This window comes from Thunnus albacares, chromosome 7 (assembly GCF_914725855.1).
Source record: "Thunnus albacares chromosome 7, fThuAlb1.1, whole genome shotgun sequence".
Classification (NCBI taxonomy): domain Eukaryota; kingdom Metazoa; phylum Chordata; class Actinopteri; order Scombriformes; family Scombridae; genus Thunnus; species Thunnus albacares.
Window position 1 is genome coordinate 11,184,186 of NC_058112.1, and position 17,760 is coordinate 11,201,945.

General features: G+C 38.9%; 1 protein-coding gene across 2 annotated transcripts; it reads left to right on the forward strand.

The window, feature by feature from the left end:
- Window positions 1-486: 486 nt before the first annotated feature.
- Window positions 487-17,300, forward strand: cry1b (cryptochrome circadian regulator 1b). 2 transcript variants are annotated; one of them, XM_044356043.1, is made up of 12 exons: window positions 487-3,794; window positions 4,320-4,486; window positions 8,291-8,399; window positions 8,586-8,728; window positions 8,824-9,008; window positions 9,169-9,257; window positions 11,816-11,956; window positions 12,108-12,419; window positions 12,551-12,702; window positions 13,460-13,662; window positions 15,465-15,602; window positions 16,071-17,300. In XM_044356043.1, the coding sequence occupies exons 1-12, from the start codon at window positions 3,693-3,695 to the stop codon at window positions 16,169-16,171; spliced, it is 1,842 nt and encodes a 613-aa protein (XP_044211978.1). In that variant the 5' UTR covers window positions 487-3,692; the 3' UTR covers window positions 16,172-17,300. The 2 variants fall into 2 exon arrangements, with proteins under 2 accessions (XP_044211978.1, XP_044211979.1); XM_044356044.1 differs by having other exon boundaries at window positions 489-3,794; window positions 4,201-4,486.
- Window positions 17,301-17,760: the final 460 nt, after the last annotated feature.

Below are 17,760 nucleotides of genomic sequence, written 5' to 3' on the forward strand. Positions count from 1 at the left end.
GCTTAGGGCTATGCTTCCTTCGTACAGTCACTCAGCCACCCTGGCTTCCTGGCTGCTCGGGAACCACCGGGAGAGTAGGAGCTACACTAGGTTGGCCCGCACCGGATTCTGGGGGCATGGCTAACCACATTAGCTACTAATTGTTTTTCCATGGTGCGGAGCCGCGCTTTGAATTCACTGAGCCTTGCCTTTTCATTTTACCCATTTTTCGAATTTTTTGTTGAAGTAATATAGTGCTATATGGCACCACTAATTATTCTATGTAGCACCATTTGGCAAAAGTGCTATATAGCACCAAAAACAGTTCCCCTATCAGTAAAAGCCAAAGAACCACTCTTAGTGCTATTCAGCACCATTTTTTTAGTGTGTGGTTTGGTAATGAAATTCTATTTTTTTTAAAAAGGCATCTTCCCCGACAACTGCAAGACTTTCCTTTTTTATGTTATTGATAATACATTTTTCGACAGCTATGTACAGCTGAAACCATACACGACAAACATGTGATGCATGTGCATATCAGTACGTACAATGTCTGTGTTGTGCTGGAAAGATATCGATTTTGAAATACAGTCAAATGACAACATGAAAGAAAAAACGTGTTTCTCCAACATTGAGTTATAGTAGTTTGTCTCCCTGCTCTGAATGTGCACGGTGTAAACAGAATAATATCTTTGTATATCAAAGAGCACCACAAAGATTTAAACAATGTAAATGCAGCAGGATGAGAGAAGTCAGAAACAGCTGACAAACCTTGCTGGATAAGCTGATAATATGAGTGAGAGGGGGGGACTCACAGATCACAGAGCATCTGTATTCGTGAGATATTGTAGGAAATTAGGCAGATAGTCAGTAGTGATGTGGCTGACTTGGACGGGATATGATAGGATATGTCCACCTCCAATTAACCATGTTCTTTGTCTCGTGGTATTGTCACACAATTTGCGTGTGACAAAGAGGAGAGGACAGGGAAAAGGGGGCATTGTTGAGAGCAGGTCCTATAATTATAGTGGATAATGAACAGAGAAAATGTGAGACCTGGCTCCAGAACATTAGTGTCCTCTTCCAGCAGGTTCAGCGAGGATAAAAGAGAAAGAAAATAGAGAGATGATTTTAAAATTAAGTTAATTTATTTCAGTAACCTCAGATGACTTCATAATTTCTCCATTCTTTGAGGAGAGCGGCTGTAATGTTGGGCACCAAAGAAATTTGGAGAATTAATGTCTTTAAAATTAAAGTGGTTAAATCAGGTTTTGAAACGACCCTTGAAGGTCTTTTATAGTCCTGGAGGATAATTTAATATCACAGTTTTGTGACTATGTTGGGTGCAAATTAGCCTCTCCAGCTGACGGACTGCTTTCATCAAACTTAATTTAGAGGGAGCAGCATGTCAGAGGGAGCAGAACACAGAATGAGGTAATTTTAAAAAAAGTGATTTTATGGCAAACCTTATATTTTCTTGTTAAAATCAGGTGCCTAAAGCATGTAAAAACCTTTAAACAATTCCTGGTTAACACTGCCATCTAGTGACCTTTTGCAAGGCTAAACAGAATGACTTGTTTTCTCCTGTATATTACAGTGAAGTTGGAAAAAAGTTATCTTAACGCAGCCTGATTCAATTACTTGTTAATCGTGTAGTGTAACCAGGTCCTTGAGCAATCATAATAAACTAATCACTGTAATTCTTTAGCTTGAAAAATGCATACTATAGATAAAATTGGCTTTTGGTAGAAGTGAAAAGTAAGGAAAGGTTCATAGTGAACTAGCATTCAGTACCAGCCAAAAGTTGGACACAAAAGTTTGTATGTTTGAAAAAATGTCACCAAACATCGGTCAGTAATTCAAAGTTCTTGTACAGTAAGATATCCTGAGCTAACCACTTTAACTACATGATGCTGGAAAGCCAGGGTATGCCCTAAGACACAGTGTGTTTTGGATTAGGCAAATCCACTATAATTTACTCAAGAAGTGACGAATGTATGTTGAGGGAACACTAGGCCACAAAGGCAGTTTCTGAAGCTGCCGAACAAGGCAGCTGGTTTGCGTTAGAAAGCTGCAGAAACACATCTCATGACAATGCCAGGAGTTATTATGGATTAGCCACAGAACAGACTTTACTGCCTTACATTAAGCTTGCAGTTTAGCTCTTATGACCTTGGTTTCTGAATCACTGAGCAGGATGTTTTAAACGGGTAGATCAGTTTTACCATTAATATAGCACACAGAATACAACAGAAACAGAAATGTAAGGTGTAATGTTCTGAATACATTGAAAGGCTTTATAGGTAGATATTCACTACAATAATAGATATACTGTATGACTTAACAGGCCTGGGTTCATGGCAATAATATATTTTGACATCCTGCTCCAGGGGGATACAGTATCAACACAGTGTGTTCTTTGCTCTTAGATGGGCATTTCTGTGTGATATGAGATAGTAGGAGAGAAAATTTGCATATAATCACAAAAGTGATTATATTAGAAAATAGCTAACTGTAGGCCTACTTAAAATCAAACTTTCATTGTGGAGTAGAAACAAGTTTGGTAAACGATGCTTTTAGACTATTTAAGTTACACAAAAAATGCATTAATGTATGCCACAATTATGACAAACAATACAATGGATTTCTATCAGTAATGCTGGTTTGTCATGCTGTACGTTTACAATGTTAGTTAAAGTTCAACTTACATTTGAATTCACAGTTGAATTTTCAATTTTTCCATAGTCATACAAATCTCTCTTAAGCTGAACAGCACAGAGACAGACTGGAAGTGTATAGAGACAAATCTAAGAACTGAACCCATATTTCACAATGGCAACACCTATGTAATGCTTATTTTACTGGTATATGCAAGCAAGGCCACGTTGTTTGAGTCACAGCTGTAAGTACAAAAGTCAGATAAAACTCATTATTTCTAACAATGATAGATTACAGGCACTGGACAAAATAAATTGTCACTGATAATCAACTTAAGGTTCTGACACAGATTTTCACCTCAGGAATACAGCTGGGTTTGTTGACATATACTGTTCACAAATAACTAGAATATTAACAATAACAAGAATAACAACAACAGCTCAATGTAATTTATGATCTAAGGAGTATTTCCTCAATGTAAAACTGAAACTGTAATTTACGTTTTTTTTTATTTTGTTTTGTTTCATAAGTGTTGTAACTAATCTTATTTGTCGCAGACAACAATAATCTTATATGATTAAATATTCGCTACAGTAGAATTAATATCACAGTTCACTTTTATGTAATTTAAAGTGCATGACATTGTTTTCGGATTATCGCTGCTAGAAGCGGGCGGGGTTGCATAACTGCGACCAAACGTATAGTTGCAGTGTGAGCGGTGCGGACTGTGCAACAAATCGAACACACCCGCTCCTCGCCGCGCGGCATGTGCCCATCCGGGTACTTCTAGCTTTTACTACATAACTCTATCCAAAACCTCTGATGAGCTGCTTGTAGTTGAAATGTTTAGGGTTTTTTTAAATTCTGACCTCCAAAATTGGACCCTGTCACAAAACGTCTGGATAATTTGACCGAATATCAACGTTTGGATGATTTAAAACAACCGTAGATGACGTGTCAGCAGGGGTTGGACAGCACGTTAAGGAAACGTGATGGAGGAACGGTTGCATAACGGTTTATTCTGACCAATCAGAGCGTGCCATTCCTCCCTGCGTATGCCTGTGGGAGGAGATATGTTGATACAGAAAGGACGTCTTGCATGGCCGAAGAGTTTACATGGCGTGACTATCAATTTATACTCAATGTTTAACGTGTTGGTGAGTACATTTTTCAATTACAATTAGTCTAACATTTGCGTTTGGAAACTACTCGGAAAGCTTTGCGTGTTTCTACTTTTGGTGAGCTTGTAGCTTTATTACACCGCGACTCATGCGATAGCAAAATAACAGTTCAAACATCGCAGCTGCTTGAAAACGTCTTTTTCCGGAATTCATCTTCGTGTAATGTGTTCACTTCGTCGTTGCTACTAATCAAGACAAGTGCCGAGTTGCTGTTTTTCTTTTCTTTTTTTCTTTTTGCGTCTGCTGTGGTTACCTGCAGTCCACACATGCGGCCGCTGCTGGTCAAGAGACCCAACTCTGTGGATATATTCATGGAGCAAGGTTAAAGTTACACCAACCCCACAAATCCAGCGACCTGCTTAAAAAACTGTTTGGTCCTCAGGTGTGAATGGACACCTGACTATTCTGCTGCCAAACAACGCAAGAGGGCGCCTTTTTGTTGTTTGTTGGGGGAACCCTTCCCTCTTTTTGACCCCACCTGGGATAATTAACTAATTTAAGGCAGGCGACATGGTGGTCAACACCATTCATTGGTTCAGGAAGGGACTGCGGCTGCACGACAACCCCTCTCTGAGGGACTCCATCCCGGGGGCCGACACCTTGCGCTGCATCTACATCCTGGACCCCTGGTTCGCCGGGTCCTCCAACGTGGGCATCAACAGGTGGAGGTAAGTGAGTAGGACAGGATGTCAGGATGTTGAAAGATGTGAGTGACAGATGGGTGGAGATTATGTATCATTACTGAAAATCAAAATCCAATGAAACCCCAATTAAATTCTTACTGATGACCTATCCAATCATCTCCCACTTCCACTGACGTCACAACCTACCTGCCATTGCAGATGTGCCATATATTAGCATTTTGATTTAATTCTCTTCAGCTGATTGAAGATTGCACATTTCTAAATACTGGCAAATTTGAAAGTAACTCACCTGTAAAAGACAACTTACTCTATGGTCGCTATATAGGAAAATGTATGTAACATGCATATGGTCTGTTTCCAGTTGTCAAAAAACTATGGACATAATTCAGGTCATCTACAATGCATGATTGCACTTCTTTAATAACCATTGCTTTATCAATACTGTGGTATCTTAGAATAAATTAAATCCACTATAGAGGATGTAATTGTCATTAGAGAGTTAGGACAGCACTACAAAATGCAGAGCGACATCTGTGAACACTCTCTGTGTATTGTAATAGTAATACTATGTTGTAATGGTATTGTGATCCACCATGTTGAAGTTGCCATGGTCACTCCCCCCTGTGTTGCAAGCATGCATCAAAAGCATGGGGGTGGGGGATATTGTGAATAATGGTTGTATAGATTAAAAAAGAATACTTTCTAAATAACATTAACTAAGCACAGAGTTTTCAGAATGAAATCTGCAATAAGAACAGAATTTTTTTTTTTTTTTCAAACCTGTCCATAGACAACCACAATTTATTAATTTGAAATCCTTGTGAATTCAACTAGACTGACACATCTTGCTTTAAAATAGGACCAGGTGTTTAACGTGCCTTTAGGCTTTGCATCATTTTACTCTCCACATGCACATGTATATATCAGGAAACAACATTTTTGTCCACAGACCTCTGATCTGTCCACTCTGTTGCACCAAGCGCTGTCTACTCTGATGGCTGTTGCTTTTTCAAGAATTGTTTGCTTTCCTCCTCGTGTCATTGCTCTCCTCATTTATTGCAGCCAGAACAGACAAGATTTGCTACTCAGTTGTGGTTTGGGTGGTTGCACCATGAAAAAAACAGGCATCAATTCATCCTTGTATTAGTAGGGTGTCTCCAACCGGTGTCTAATTAGAAGGTAACCTAGGCCAAAACAGAAAAATACTAAAATATAGGATGTTAAAAACATTGACTGGCAGTGTTTGTTTTCTTGTTGTCATGCCAATATTTATTCTGTATTCGACTGTGCAGTGCAGGTTTAGGATTGGTCAGTTTTCCAATATTATCATCAGCCCTGATTTGTGATGGAAAATCCATAGAGCCGGGTAAGCGTGCAGTCTCCATTTGTGTCTCTTTCAGTTTTATCTGTGGTATGATTGTATCAGTTGGCCATTCAGTAATTCTAGGAAATAGTTGCTGACAAGAATGTAAGTTACTTTGTATGCTCATTTGCCACATATTGGGACATTATATACATATATGGTCTTTGAATCTTTAAGACTGCATTCCACAACCGAGCATGCAGTTATTTGCCAAAGTGTAAAGGAAAGACTTTGACCTTCGTGTCCTGAGCAGACTGAGTTGTCTGAAGGCTCCAGGCAGTGAGCATGGTGCCTCACCACCATGACGATATGCTCACTCACTTTTCCCGCTTACTAACTCTGCTGCTCAGCCCTGAATGAAGGGGCTGGGAAAACTGGGTCAGTGTGTGGTTATGGTCAAATACATCATGCCCTCTCACAGCTTTGACCTACAGTAGATTTAACACACTCACACTTACTAGACACCCTCCCCCTTTAGTCAGACTACAGCACCTCATTTACTATGTGCATGCTATTTCTGGCTCGTCACAAAGATCCATTTTGTTCAGATTTCCCCACCGTTACTGTTCCACAGGACATCAAACAGCTTTTAAGTATATTAATCGGCAGTATTTTCAATACAATGACATGTTTATTTCTCACTGTATCTGATCCAGCTGAGCTATTTATGGCAGCAATCCTCTTCATCTTAAGTTTCTCCTTTTTAATGCCTCAAAACACATTAAATCTGGTCTTTGTTTGGAGGCTGCTGCTGCTGTTGTGCTGTTTTTCATAATGGTTAATTTTTTATTATGTGGTTTGTGAAAACTGAGGACAAGAGAATGATAGTTTGCTTAAACAGAGGACAGAATTCAATGGAATTCAATATTCATGATTATACTACAAGAGACTCCTCGAATAATACTGTTGGTTACACATGCTGTGGTTGGCAAACAAGTAAGAGTTGTGTTGTAGACTTTTTTAAAATAATTGTGACCACTTGTTGAGTAAGAAGCTTAAAGTTGTGTAGTAGATAAAGACACTTGCACATCAGCATCACAGATTTTAGGAATAAAGTCTTTGTTTTTGTTCTGGCCTTTAGTTTATTAGGTGTAAACGGTTGTTTGGGAATCAGTCAGCAGAATTATTCTTAACAAATCACTCATTCTTAACATTGGTTATTTGGAACCAGATCTTGATACCCAACCATAACAATGGCAGGTAAAAAACATGAAAAGAAATATTACATTGATAGGATTGTAAAAAGTCCAATATTGATAATGAGACAAATAGAAGTCCACCAAATTAGTCTTGTGTGAGTATAAAGTTTGACTCTTTCTGATTTTGAGTTCAGGTTTGTCAGTGTGCTGGTTTTAGGTGCTCTTTTCTCTGAGCTGTGCTGTAGGAGAAAACACAAATGCAGGAGCATAAATTATTCAAAATTGTCTACACCTGTTTTCTGTTTTCAGAGTAACAAGTGATAGGAAGGTACTGCACTTACAGAGGACACATCCTCCAGGTTTCTCTGCTGCATTATGTGTCGTTTTCTGTCTGCTACTTATGAAGAGCAGCATATTGTGCTGTGTCTAAAAAAAAAAAAAAAAAAAAAAAAAAAAGGGCTGTCTCTTCACACTGAAACACTTTCATGCGTTCTACAATGCATGAATGCATTGTGTGAGAGATTTTTGTTCTGTTATATTGTTTTTTATGTATATTGTTCACATCAGATGATGGCCTTAACTGCCAATTTTATTACATTATCTCTTTTCTTTTTTTTTTCTTTTTCTCATGTCGGTGCTAGTATGTTCACGCGGATGCAAAATACTTGTGTTTCTGCAGAGTTTATTAAATTTCAATTAAATAAGTTGTAAGCTTAGTATTTCATTCTAAGCCTAATATTTAGTTACTGTAAATGGTGGGTTGTGAAAATAATATTAACACTAACTATTGTTGCCTATTGTACAGTAATGCTGGTGATAGTTAACTTGCTTATTCTTGAGAATAAGGATTGAAAAATTCAGTTGCATTGTGACGTGTAATGAAGTGTTGCAGTATCGTGTATCATCAGCTGCAATTTTATAATTTTCTCATCATGACATTTTTTTAGGTTCTTCTTTTTAAGGGTTGAGCTGTCAAGACTTTTAATCCTTTTTATTGACATTTTGTTACATTACATAAATAGTCACAGTTGATAATCAGATTATTTCTATGTGGAAATATTTTTTTTTAGTTTTTGACAGTTGAAATCAAACATTTCTCTTTTTTTTAACTGCCACACATGTCAGTCTGATTCTTACAACTATTGCATTACTAACCAGATTAATTCTCAGAGACAATACCATGGAAATGTTACCTTGTGACACAAACATCAAATTAGCTACGCCTCTGATCAGTGTATTTTGTGTAGCCGTGACCTTTGGCAGGAAGTTAGCTCACATGCACATAAAGCTAATCAATTAATTTATTATTCTGTCTGTTGCTTCCAGGTTTTTGCTGCATTGTTTAGAGGACTTGGATGCCAGCCTGCGCAAACTCAACTCCCGCCTGTTTGTCATTAGAGGTCAACCTACAGATGTCTTCCCTCGTCTTTTTAAGGTATGAATCATATTAATGATTGTGTGAAATTTTAACACTCATCCGAATTCTTCAGCTGCAGGATGAATACAGGGGAAATGCTGCATTGTGGTCTCTGTCAGTCAATCTTTGGCATGAATTTCAGGTCAAAATTATACAATAGATTATATCTATCACTGTGCATGTGTGTATTACATTTTTCCTCAGGAATGGCAGATCACCCATCTATCTTATGAGTATGACTCTGAACCTTTCGGCAAGGAACGTGATGCTGCTGTCAAAAAATTAGCCAGTGAGGCCGGAGTGGAGGTCGTGGTGCGGATTTCACACACGCTTTATGATCTGGACAAGTGAGTGACTGTGTAGAATGTATACCCCTGTTTCAAACAGTGTGTTTGTAGGTTTGTGCTTATGACCTTTTTAATGCTGTTTTTCTTTCCGAAAGGATCATACAAGTGAATGGTGGTCAGCCTCCTCTGACATACAAGCGCTTCCAGGCTGTAATAAACTGTATGGATGCTGTGGGCCTGCCTGCAGAGACTATCACATCTGAGGACATTAAAAAATGTGCCACACCCATCAGTGAAGACCATGATGACAAGTTTGGAGTCCCGTCCCTGGAAGAGCTTGGTGAGTTTTTCTCTTTATTTGTAGGTGTGTTTATGTTGTGTTCATGTGCACATTAATGCACTGGGATTGGTGTATGCACACAAATGCTATCCAGCATGTCTCAGTGTCTTAGTCACCGACTAAAAGCAGTTTTGGACACTTAAATGTTGTTTTTCTTCAGGTTTTGAGACAGAGGGCCTGACCACAGCGGTGTGGCTAGGTGGAGAAACAGAAGCCCTCTTGAGACTAGAGAGACACCTGGAGAGGAAGGTACAGAAACATTACTACACAGTGTATGCACAAAATAAAAATACATTTATTTTTTATATATATACTTGTCATTAAACTCAGGCTTTAGCTGATTCACCAAAAAACTAGCTCAAGTCCCTGACTTACCGGTGTGGACCATCGATCAAATCATTTCATTCAGTTCTGTCAGACTTTGTATAACAGTGATTTAAACATACAGTAAATATGAACATTGGCCGGGGACACATGTTTCATTACAAATAGACCTAGGGAGAGGGCATGATGATGGTCACGATGCAGTCAGTATTCATTCAATAGTGACGATAATAAATTATGCAGATTGATGTTTACACATTGTTCCTCACAAATGGATTATTTTGTAACACAAAAATTTTTGTTCTTTCTCCAATCAGCTGTTTAGGTAGAAAATCATGTTCAGTTGTTCTTCTTTGTGCTGAGTAACTGCCATAAAGTGCTGTGTGTCTTTATGCGCAAAGATTCAATTGACAAAAATAGTTGGATACAGGCATGATAGAAGTGTTGAACAAAATGTGATATTATTTAGGTTTTAAGCTTTGTTACATTACAAAAATACATGTATTACACATATTTGTCTTTAAACTTTATGTTTTCTGCGTGCTGTTTCTGTGTCCCACCACAGGATTTGTTGCATTGTAACATGCATACAGCACACCACATACAAAAGCCTGAGACATTAAACTGCATCTGGGTCACAACAGCCACATAAAATAAGAGTTCATATTTTGCACTAGATAAAGACTAATCTGAAAAGAAATGTTCTTTGATGTTTCAACGCATCTCCTTTTTTTTAAAAAAAAAAAAAAAAAAAAAAATTGAAGCAGAGGCCTGAGGTGTTCTCACACAACTGAACACATTTTCCTACTGACACAGCTTCTGATGCCAGGAGGGAAAAGTGAAACGAGGAGTGATAGAGGAGGGATTCAGATTATTGGGGTAGAATACATCTCTTTGATTTTTTTGTATGCCCACTATTTTAAGTAAAATAAAGTGAGTAACAAGTGAGAAGTCTACAGTTTGGTTCCAAAAGATCCATTTTACTATAATCATCTGAAAAAATGATTAAGAATCAAAGATTTGTCTTTTAGAAAATAGGTTTAAATATATACATTCAGGACAATTTGACTGAATTTCAGACATTTTAAATGGATTTCGGACATCTTGGGCTAGATATATAAACAATACAACGCACAAAAACCATGCATACGCCATTCCCTGCAAATAAACTGGTGTTTATAAACACAGCATATGCTCACTTCACTCATTCTTCAAACCAGGTGTACACAGGTTTTTCCAAAGGGATATGAGGGTGAATTGATGAAGTGGAGATGAAAAATAATGTGAGAGACAGAATCTTTAGTAAAACATCGTATAGGTTGATAACTAACTGCACTGATTGTGTGATTTCTTTTATTTTTGTGTTTACACAGATTTGTAAGATGCCAATCAAAGGCACATTTATAAATGTAACATTGAATAATTACTTTTGTATGATTCATATTTATCATACTTTTAATTTAGATAGGAGTTCACATTTTATTTTGCTCTTAATATTCTTTTTATTTTATCCTTAGTTGTGTCACCTTGTAAAGTCGGTGTAGATATGACTGCTACAAACTAATCATTGATTACGTTTCTGAGATATCGCTGCCAACGTTGGTTTACAGGTCCATGTGATAAATGAATGACATGGACGGTACAAAGAGCTGCACAGCTGTGCATAATGTTCGCGTGTAATGACAGCTGTTCTGCTGTTGCCGGTGCAACACAAGCTGTGAAACGGCACTTTTTCTTTCCCATTGATTTCACTGACAGGTTTACAGACTGGTGGAGCAGGCGGCGAATTGATATGAAAACAGCTGGTTCAAGGCGTGTCTTCATACATTTATGGCTAATTATGAGGGTGAAAATGAGGCTCGTGCACTTGGGCCCAGTTCCTCAGTGACTGAGATTTATAAAACAGATCCATGTGTACACACAGCTTTAGTCATGAATCTACAGAGTTTTATGCATGTGGTCCCCGGTCTTTGTTCCTGGTTTTATTGTGTGAATGCACCAGTTGTATGCCACATCAACAACAACTTCCTTGTTTTTTTCACCTCTTTTTGATAACCCATTAAAAATTCACCCAAATGGTACATGAGATAAGTATTGAAACAAGTAAAGAGAGGAGACATTGATGTATTAACAGCACTTAATATGCATCCAGCCAAAGGTTTGGACAAACTTTCTCATTCAAGTGAACGGGAAGGTCTGTCCAAACTTTGGACTGGTGCTGTATATGCACTACAGGTTTCAAGTTTCCACATTACACTTGTCTAAGTTGCATACTGGACCTCAATTGGCTTCCAGACTAGTTGTGATGTCACAAATCATACTTTCAGGTTCACACCATAAACTCATATTGAAGGAGAGCTCAGAGAAACTTTCCTCCTTTTATTGGGTGAATGTGAAAACAACCTTCTAGTGTCAATAAGCAAAACACATTTTGATCACAGTGGTGTTACATGAGTTACAACTGACAGGTTGTCTTTTTACAGGCATGGGTGGCAAACTTTGAGCGTCCTCGTATGAATGCCACCTCCCTGCTGGCCAGTCCCACAGGCCTCGGCCCTTACCTGCGCTTTGGATGTCTCTCTTGTCGGCTCTTCTACTTCAAGCTCACTGACCTGTACAGGAAGGTATGAATGACCACAGATAGGTCTTTGTCCCTTTTTTGAAATTTTAAGATTGGAGAAACATAATGTGATGTTGTAAAAGGTTTAAGAAACCAAATATAGTCAATCCTGCAGAAGACAATTTCTGAACCTTTTGTGTGCTCTAACTTATCAGGTCAAGAAGAACAGCACCCCACCGCTTCCCTTGTATGGCCAGCTGTTGTGGAGGGAGTTCTTCTATACAGCTGCAACCAACAACCCCTGCTTTGACAAGATGGAGGGAAACCCCATATGTGTCCAGATCCCCTGGGACCGAAACCCAGAGGCGCTGGCCAAGTGGGTAGAGGGACAGACAGGCTTTCCTTGGATAGACGCTGTTATGATCCAGCTGAGGCAGGAGGGGTGGATCCATCATTTGGCACGGCACGCTGTGGCCTGCTTCCTCACCAGGGGAGACCTCTGGATCCGCTGGGAGGAAGGCATGAAGGTAAGCACAGAGAAGAGGGATACAGTACAGGAATAAATGCAGGTACCTGGATGCTTTCCTGATGCTTTTTGCTATGATAAATATTACTGCCATGCATTGTCTCAAATATCCACTGTCTGTGTCTTGTACAGGTGTTTGAGGAGTTGCTGTTAGATGCAGACTGGAGTGTAAATGCTGGCAGCTGGATGTGGCTCTCTTGCAGTTCTTTTTTCCAGCAGTTCTTCCACTGCTACTGCCCTGTGGGATTTGGACGACGCACAGACCCCAGCGGCGACTACATACGGTCAGTCGGTACCTTCATAGTAAATGGACTCCACTGATACAGCAGGACAAAGCGCTTTGCAGTTTAGTTCTCATTCTCACACACACACACACACACACACACACACATACTCCCCAACGGCCCGCCCATCAGAAGCAACTCAGGGTTTAGTGTCTTGCTGAAGGACACTATGACACATGTAATGGAAGAGCTGATCAAACCACCACCCTGTGAATAATGAGGGACCCACTCAGTGTCCTTAACCACAGCCACCCACTGTCATCCGCATCACATGAATATTGTAAAGCATGAAATGACGATGTTGTGGGTGTTTGTGCTGCCTGCAGTCATTTTAAATAGGGGAATAATATCTCATGGTTAACTTGTGCTCTCTTTTGGCCTCACATGGTAAAACAGTTTGGTTGGATGGTCATGGTTACATCAGGACTACAATAATAAATAGAGATTTTGGTAAATGTGAAGCTGAGCATCAATAGAATCATGTGTTGTTATGGGTAAACACATGATCAATATCTGTGACCTCATTCCCAGTGTGAAAAAAACAACCTTTCATGCTCAATATTAATGTTGGTTTGTCGCCATTTTGTCTAAAATGGCACATTTGTAACATCTCAGACAAGCCTGTCACATATTTCTGTAGTGAGCCACATTAGTCCTCTTGACCATCAGTCATGTTCCACTTGTATTTATTTTATTTTATGTTATTTTTTAAAAATTTCACACTTATGTCCATACTCTTCTCTGTCTCTGAATCCAGGCGTTATTTGCCCATATTGAGAGGCTTTCCAGCCAGATACATCTATGATCCGTGGAATGCCCCAGAGGAAGTGCAGAAGGCAGCCAAGTGTATCATCGGAGTCCACTACCCCAAACCCATGGTGAACCATGCTGAGGCCAGCCGCATCAACATTGAGCGGATGAAGCAAATTTACCAGCAGCTTTCCTGCTACAAAGGACTGGGTAGGGACATGACCCAGTTTCGCTCATGACTTAAAACTTACATATTTATTTCATTATATGGCATAAAAATGTTTCCTAATTTGGAATGTTACATGTGTTTAGATCTGTTTCATTCCCACTATACCCATGTTTCTTTAATAAGTCTGTGATATGAGATCCAACCCCACACACCATGATTAGCATCCCTGTAATAACTCTGCTATTTTGCTACAATCAGCAGCTTAACATCATAAGCATCTACAAGCACTTAAAAACTGACAGACAAATGTAGAAACTAGGGCTGCTGGAATGAATTTCAGGAGTTGAATATAATTCGAATAGTAACACAAATTCTAATCAAATGCTGATATTACTATTCGAATGTGTATTTTTTTTTTTTATAAATACGTTGGCTAATGTTTGCAGAGTGAGACGTCTGTCCTCCCTCTTGCTCTCTGCTGTTAACCCACTTCATGTCTCCCCGGGTTTCAGTGCTTGTTTTCAGCACAGACTCTCCCGCTTTCTGCCTGCTCAGCCTGCTCTTGCCTGGTAGGCAGGTTTCTCTGGTTAACACACACCTTCTCTCTCTAGAGAGAGACTGCACACTTGCTACGCATTGAGCTATCCCTTAAAGGAGCTACGCTACTTGTGTAACACATTTTAATATAGAAAACATTTTAAACATTTTTTAAAAAAATCCCCGATGCTTAGTCTGGGCAGGGGGTCAACTCCGCCAGGTTTGCACTGGCGGAAACAGTAATGTTTTCTGAGTCTGTCTGAATCACAATCTCACATTCAATGTACTAACGTAACGTTACAATATCAGAAATGGTTTAAAACGACACCCACAGAAATCACCACTCCTGACCATTTAAGAGGCGATGTATGGAAAGTTTTTTGATTTCCATCAACAAATGGAAACATTAAACAAAAGCAATCCCACAGTAAAAGACTTGAGCCTGAGTGATCGGTGCTGCAGCCTGTAGTTTGGGGTTTGGACACAGAACTCCTGCTCACGCTATCATTTGGGCTCACAGTGCATCCCGACACCAAATATGTCTCGTATTGATGTAAACAAGTGCATACTGACGTGGATTTATTTATATTTCAGTTAAGTGTGTTGTTTAATTGCTATGATTCAGTACGATGAAAGCTTATTTAATATTTACATTTTAGTTAACGTTATTCATCTTATGCCTGAGCTTAATTATCACTTAGCAAGAAAGCTGTCACCTGTTTATTGGTAATGTTGGAATGCCCTCTAGCGGACAGAATGCATAACAACCAAATGCTGATGGTGGCATTGCATAATCCTGTGTATACAGTGTATAGCTGCATAGTAAATATTAATAATAGGCTAAATTTGAGCATTAAAAATTCAAATATAATTTGTATATTAAAAGTAAGGAATGAATTTTGGATTGGATTATAGAGGAAGGTTGACAGCACTAGAAGAATCACTCCTTTCCTAGAAATAAAAAGCCAAAAAGGTCTAACAGAGTTAATTTAACAACCCTAGTTTTTCCTCTGCAAATAATATCCATGCACATCTGTATTAACGTGTCTAGGAGAGACTACAGTCTTAACAGCTGGATGTTGCCATTGTTTCAGTATTTATACCTTGGTGCAAAATGAGTGTTAAATGTTTCTTTGACCTTGGAGCAGAAAATTGCAATGCACTGCTTCTGATATTCTCAGGATCAGGTTTTATCAAGGCACTCAAGCACTGTTTGAGTTGAATAACCAGGATTTTAATTAATGCACTGTATATTTTGACACTCAAAGTATTGTGGGTAAATTATACTGCTTTGGTTACCTTGCAGGCCTGCTGGAAACAGTACCAGCTAATCCCAACAACGGAGCAAGTGGAAGTGACATCGGAAGAGTCAACTCAGGGACTAGTCAAGGACTAGGGAGGTCCTCTGAAGACCCTTTAGTGCTGAAGGGAACATCTCAGACAGGTACATGGGTTGGGTGGTTGACATCATTGATAGTTCAGAGTCACTTTTATGCATATAAACAGACACACATATTTTAAATTGTACACTTCAGACAAGATACTAACATGTTATTGAAAGTCATTACACTGATGGCTAAAATTAAAACCCATGAGACTTGGGCTGTCGGCACTGTGATGTCAAATCTTTGATGACGCTGGCCTGCAGGATTGCTGTTAGTGTGTGAGAACTGGCAACTGAATATTGGGCTTTATTAAAGAGCATAACTGAACCACTGTCTTTCTGCCAAAACAAGCCAGAGATATTGGAAAACAGTAATAGCCAAGTTGCTACAGGGCAAAGGGATGTAATACTTTACATGTATATACATGTCACTGTTTTTTTTTCCATTTTCTATATAAATTGTTAGTTGATACCAGATGAGTTTTAAATCATCTCTTGATGTATGCCCTGTGTGTTGTTTTAATGCAGACAGAGGACAGTCCACGCAGAAGCGGCGGTGTGAAGAAGCCCCACCTGAGAGCAGCTCCAAATCCTGGAAGCAGAGCAAGTTGTTGCAAAAGGCAGAATAAAAGGGTCCCTCAGTCAGTCTGTATCATCTGCGTCCTCTCCTGCAGTGCCTTCAGCTAATACACAGTAATAACTGTAACTAACAGCCATAGAGGAGACAGATCGGGCATGTTGTACCCAGCTGTTACGACTGACTGTTTGTGTGAAGGACTCTCCTTAGCACATGATATCTGTAATCAGTTCAGTCTCATCGGACAGTCAGCTGTCAACATGTCTTGACCTTCAGATAAGACACAGTACACATCTCAGGAACGAGGGAAGGAACCTTATAGTAACACCAGGGTAAAACAGACAAAAACATTTCTGACTACAAACTCTTCACATCAAGGTGTTGTCTTCCACTATGGTATGTTAAAGTGATGAAACCACTAATTGTCAATATAAATGGCTGATTTTTTTTTTTTTTTTTTTTTTTTTTTACCCCTTCAACCTCCTTCATACAATAAGTCAGGTCAGGACATCATCAGGCTGATAATTGTGTCATCTATCTGTCCAGTAGTTTGTAATTCAGTCAGCTGGATGTTTGTCATAGCATCAGTGCTCGTACATAGATGGTGAACTGAAATCTTTTGGTAATAATCTGACTGCTTCAGCCTCCACCCCTGCACGTGAAAATGTGCAAATCTGAAATTGATGCCCGTCTCTGAGTGACAGGAACCTTTAGCACAATCGGGAGACTGTTGTCTACAGCTTCATAACACCTTCACCCACTGTCAAACACGCTGGCATCAGATGACCAGCTTAACACAGTTTCTCAAAAACAAGCCTCTAAATGTTTCATATCAAAAATATGAATACACACAATGAATGTAAGGACACTTTCAAAGATTTAGGACACAAAGGTCTGATGAACAGTGGTAAAATAAACATATGAGTAAGACTGACAGGCCGTCCTTAAAAAGGCAATCAAACATTTTGTAAATATTTATTGTTTTTGATTTCCATCTTTTGTATATTTGGTCAGGGGGGTTTCACAACTCCTTTTGTAAATATTGTGTTACCAAAAACTCAAAAGTTCTACCGTGACTGCATGTGCGTTTGTCTCCCATGTGATTTGTAAATCTTATTATTTTTGTATAAACAATGACCAAATTCTAATTGTATTGAAATGGCAATAAAAGAAAGAAATAACATTGTATTCACTTGTTTTTATGTTTATATATTTGCATTATAATGCCAGCTGATTGTTGTTCCACATCTTTCTCCTTACAAGAACAATTACAGTGTGAGTATGGCAGTTTTAAAAGTCTGCAATAACTGTGAGATGTTGTGAGATATGGACTCCGCTAAACATATGATGCTAATGTTAGACTAACAACATCTGTATTTTAAAAGGTCATAAATCCCTCATCCTCATTCCAATTTATACAAATGCACAGCACACATATTCATTGTGCTAACTGGTCAGTTGGACCAGAAGTCTGCAGCAAAGCAAATTTGAGTCAATAATTTAGTGGCCTTGAACAGAAAAACTTCACACAAACTTGATTACAGCCAACTTGAAATGGGTTGTAGCTCAGTGAACCTTTGTCCAATCTACCAAAAACATTTCATAAGAGAACCCCGAAGTAGTCTGCATCTGCATTTTCAA

Coding starts and splice junctions, on each gene's coding strand:
- cry1b (XM_044356043.1), top strand. CDS start 3,693: ATGCCTGTGGGAGGAGATATGTTGATACAGAAAGGACGTCTTGCATGG. Junction 8,729..8,823: donor ACGCTTTATGATCTGGACAA/GTGAGTGACTGT, acceptor TCTTTCCGAAAG/GATCATACAAGTGAATGGTG. Junction 12,703..13,459: donor CCCAGCGGCGACTACATACG/GTCAGTCGGTAC, acceptor CTCTGAATCCAG/GCGTTATTTGCCCATATTGA.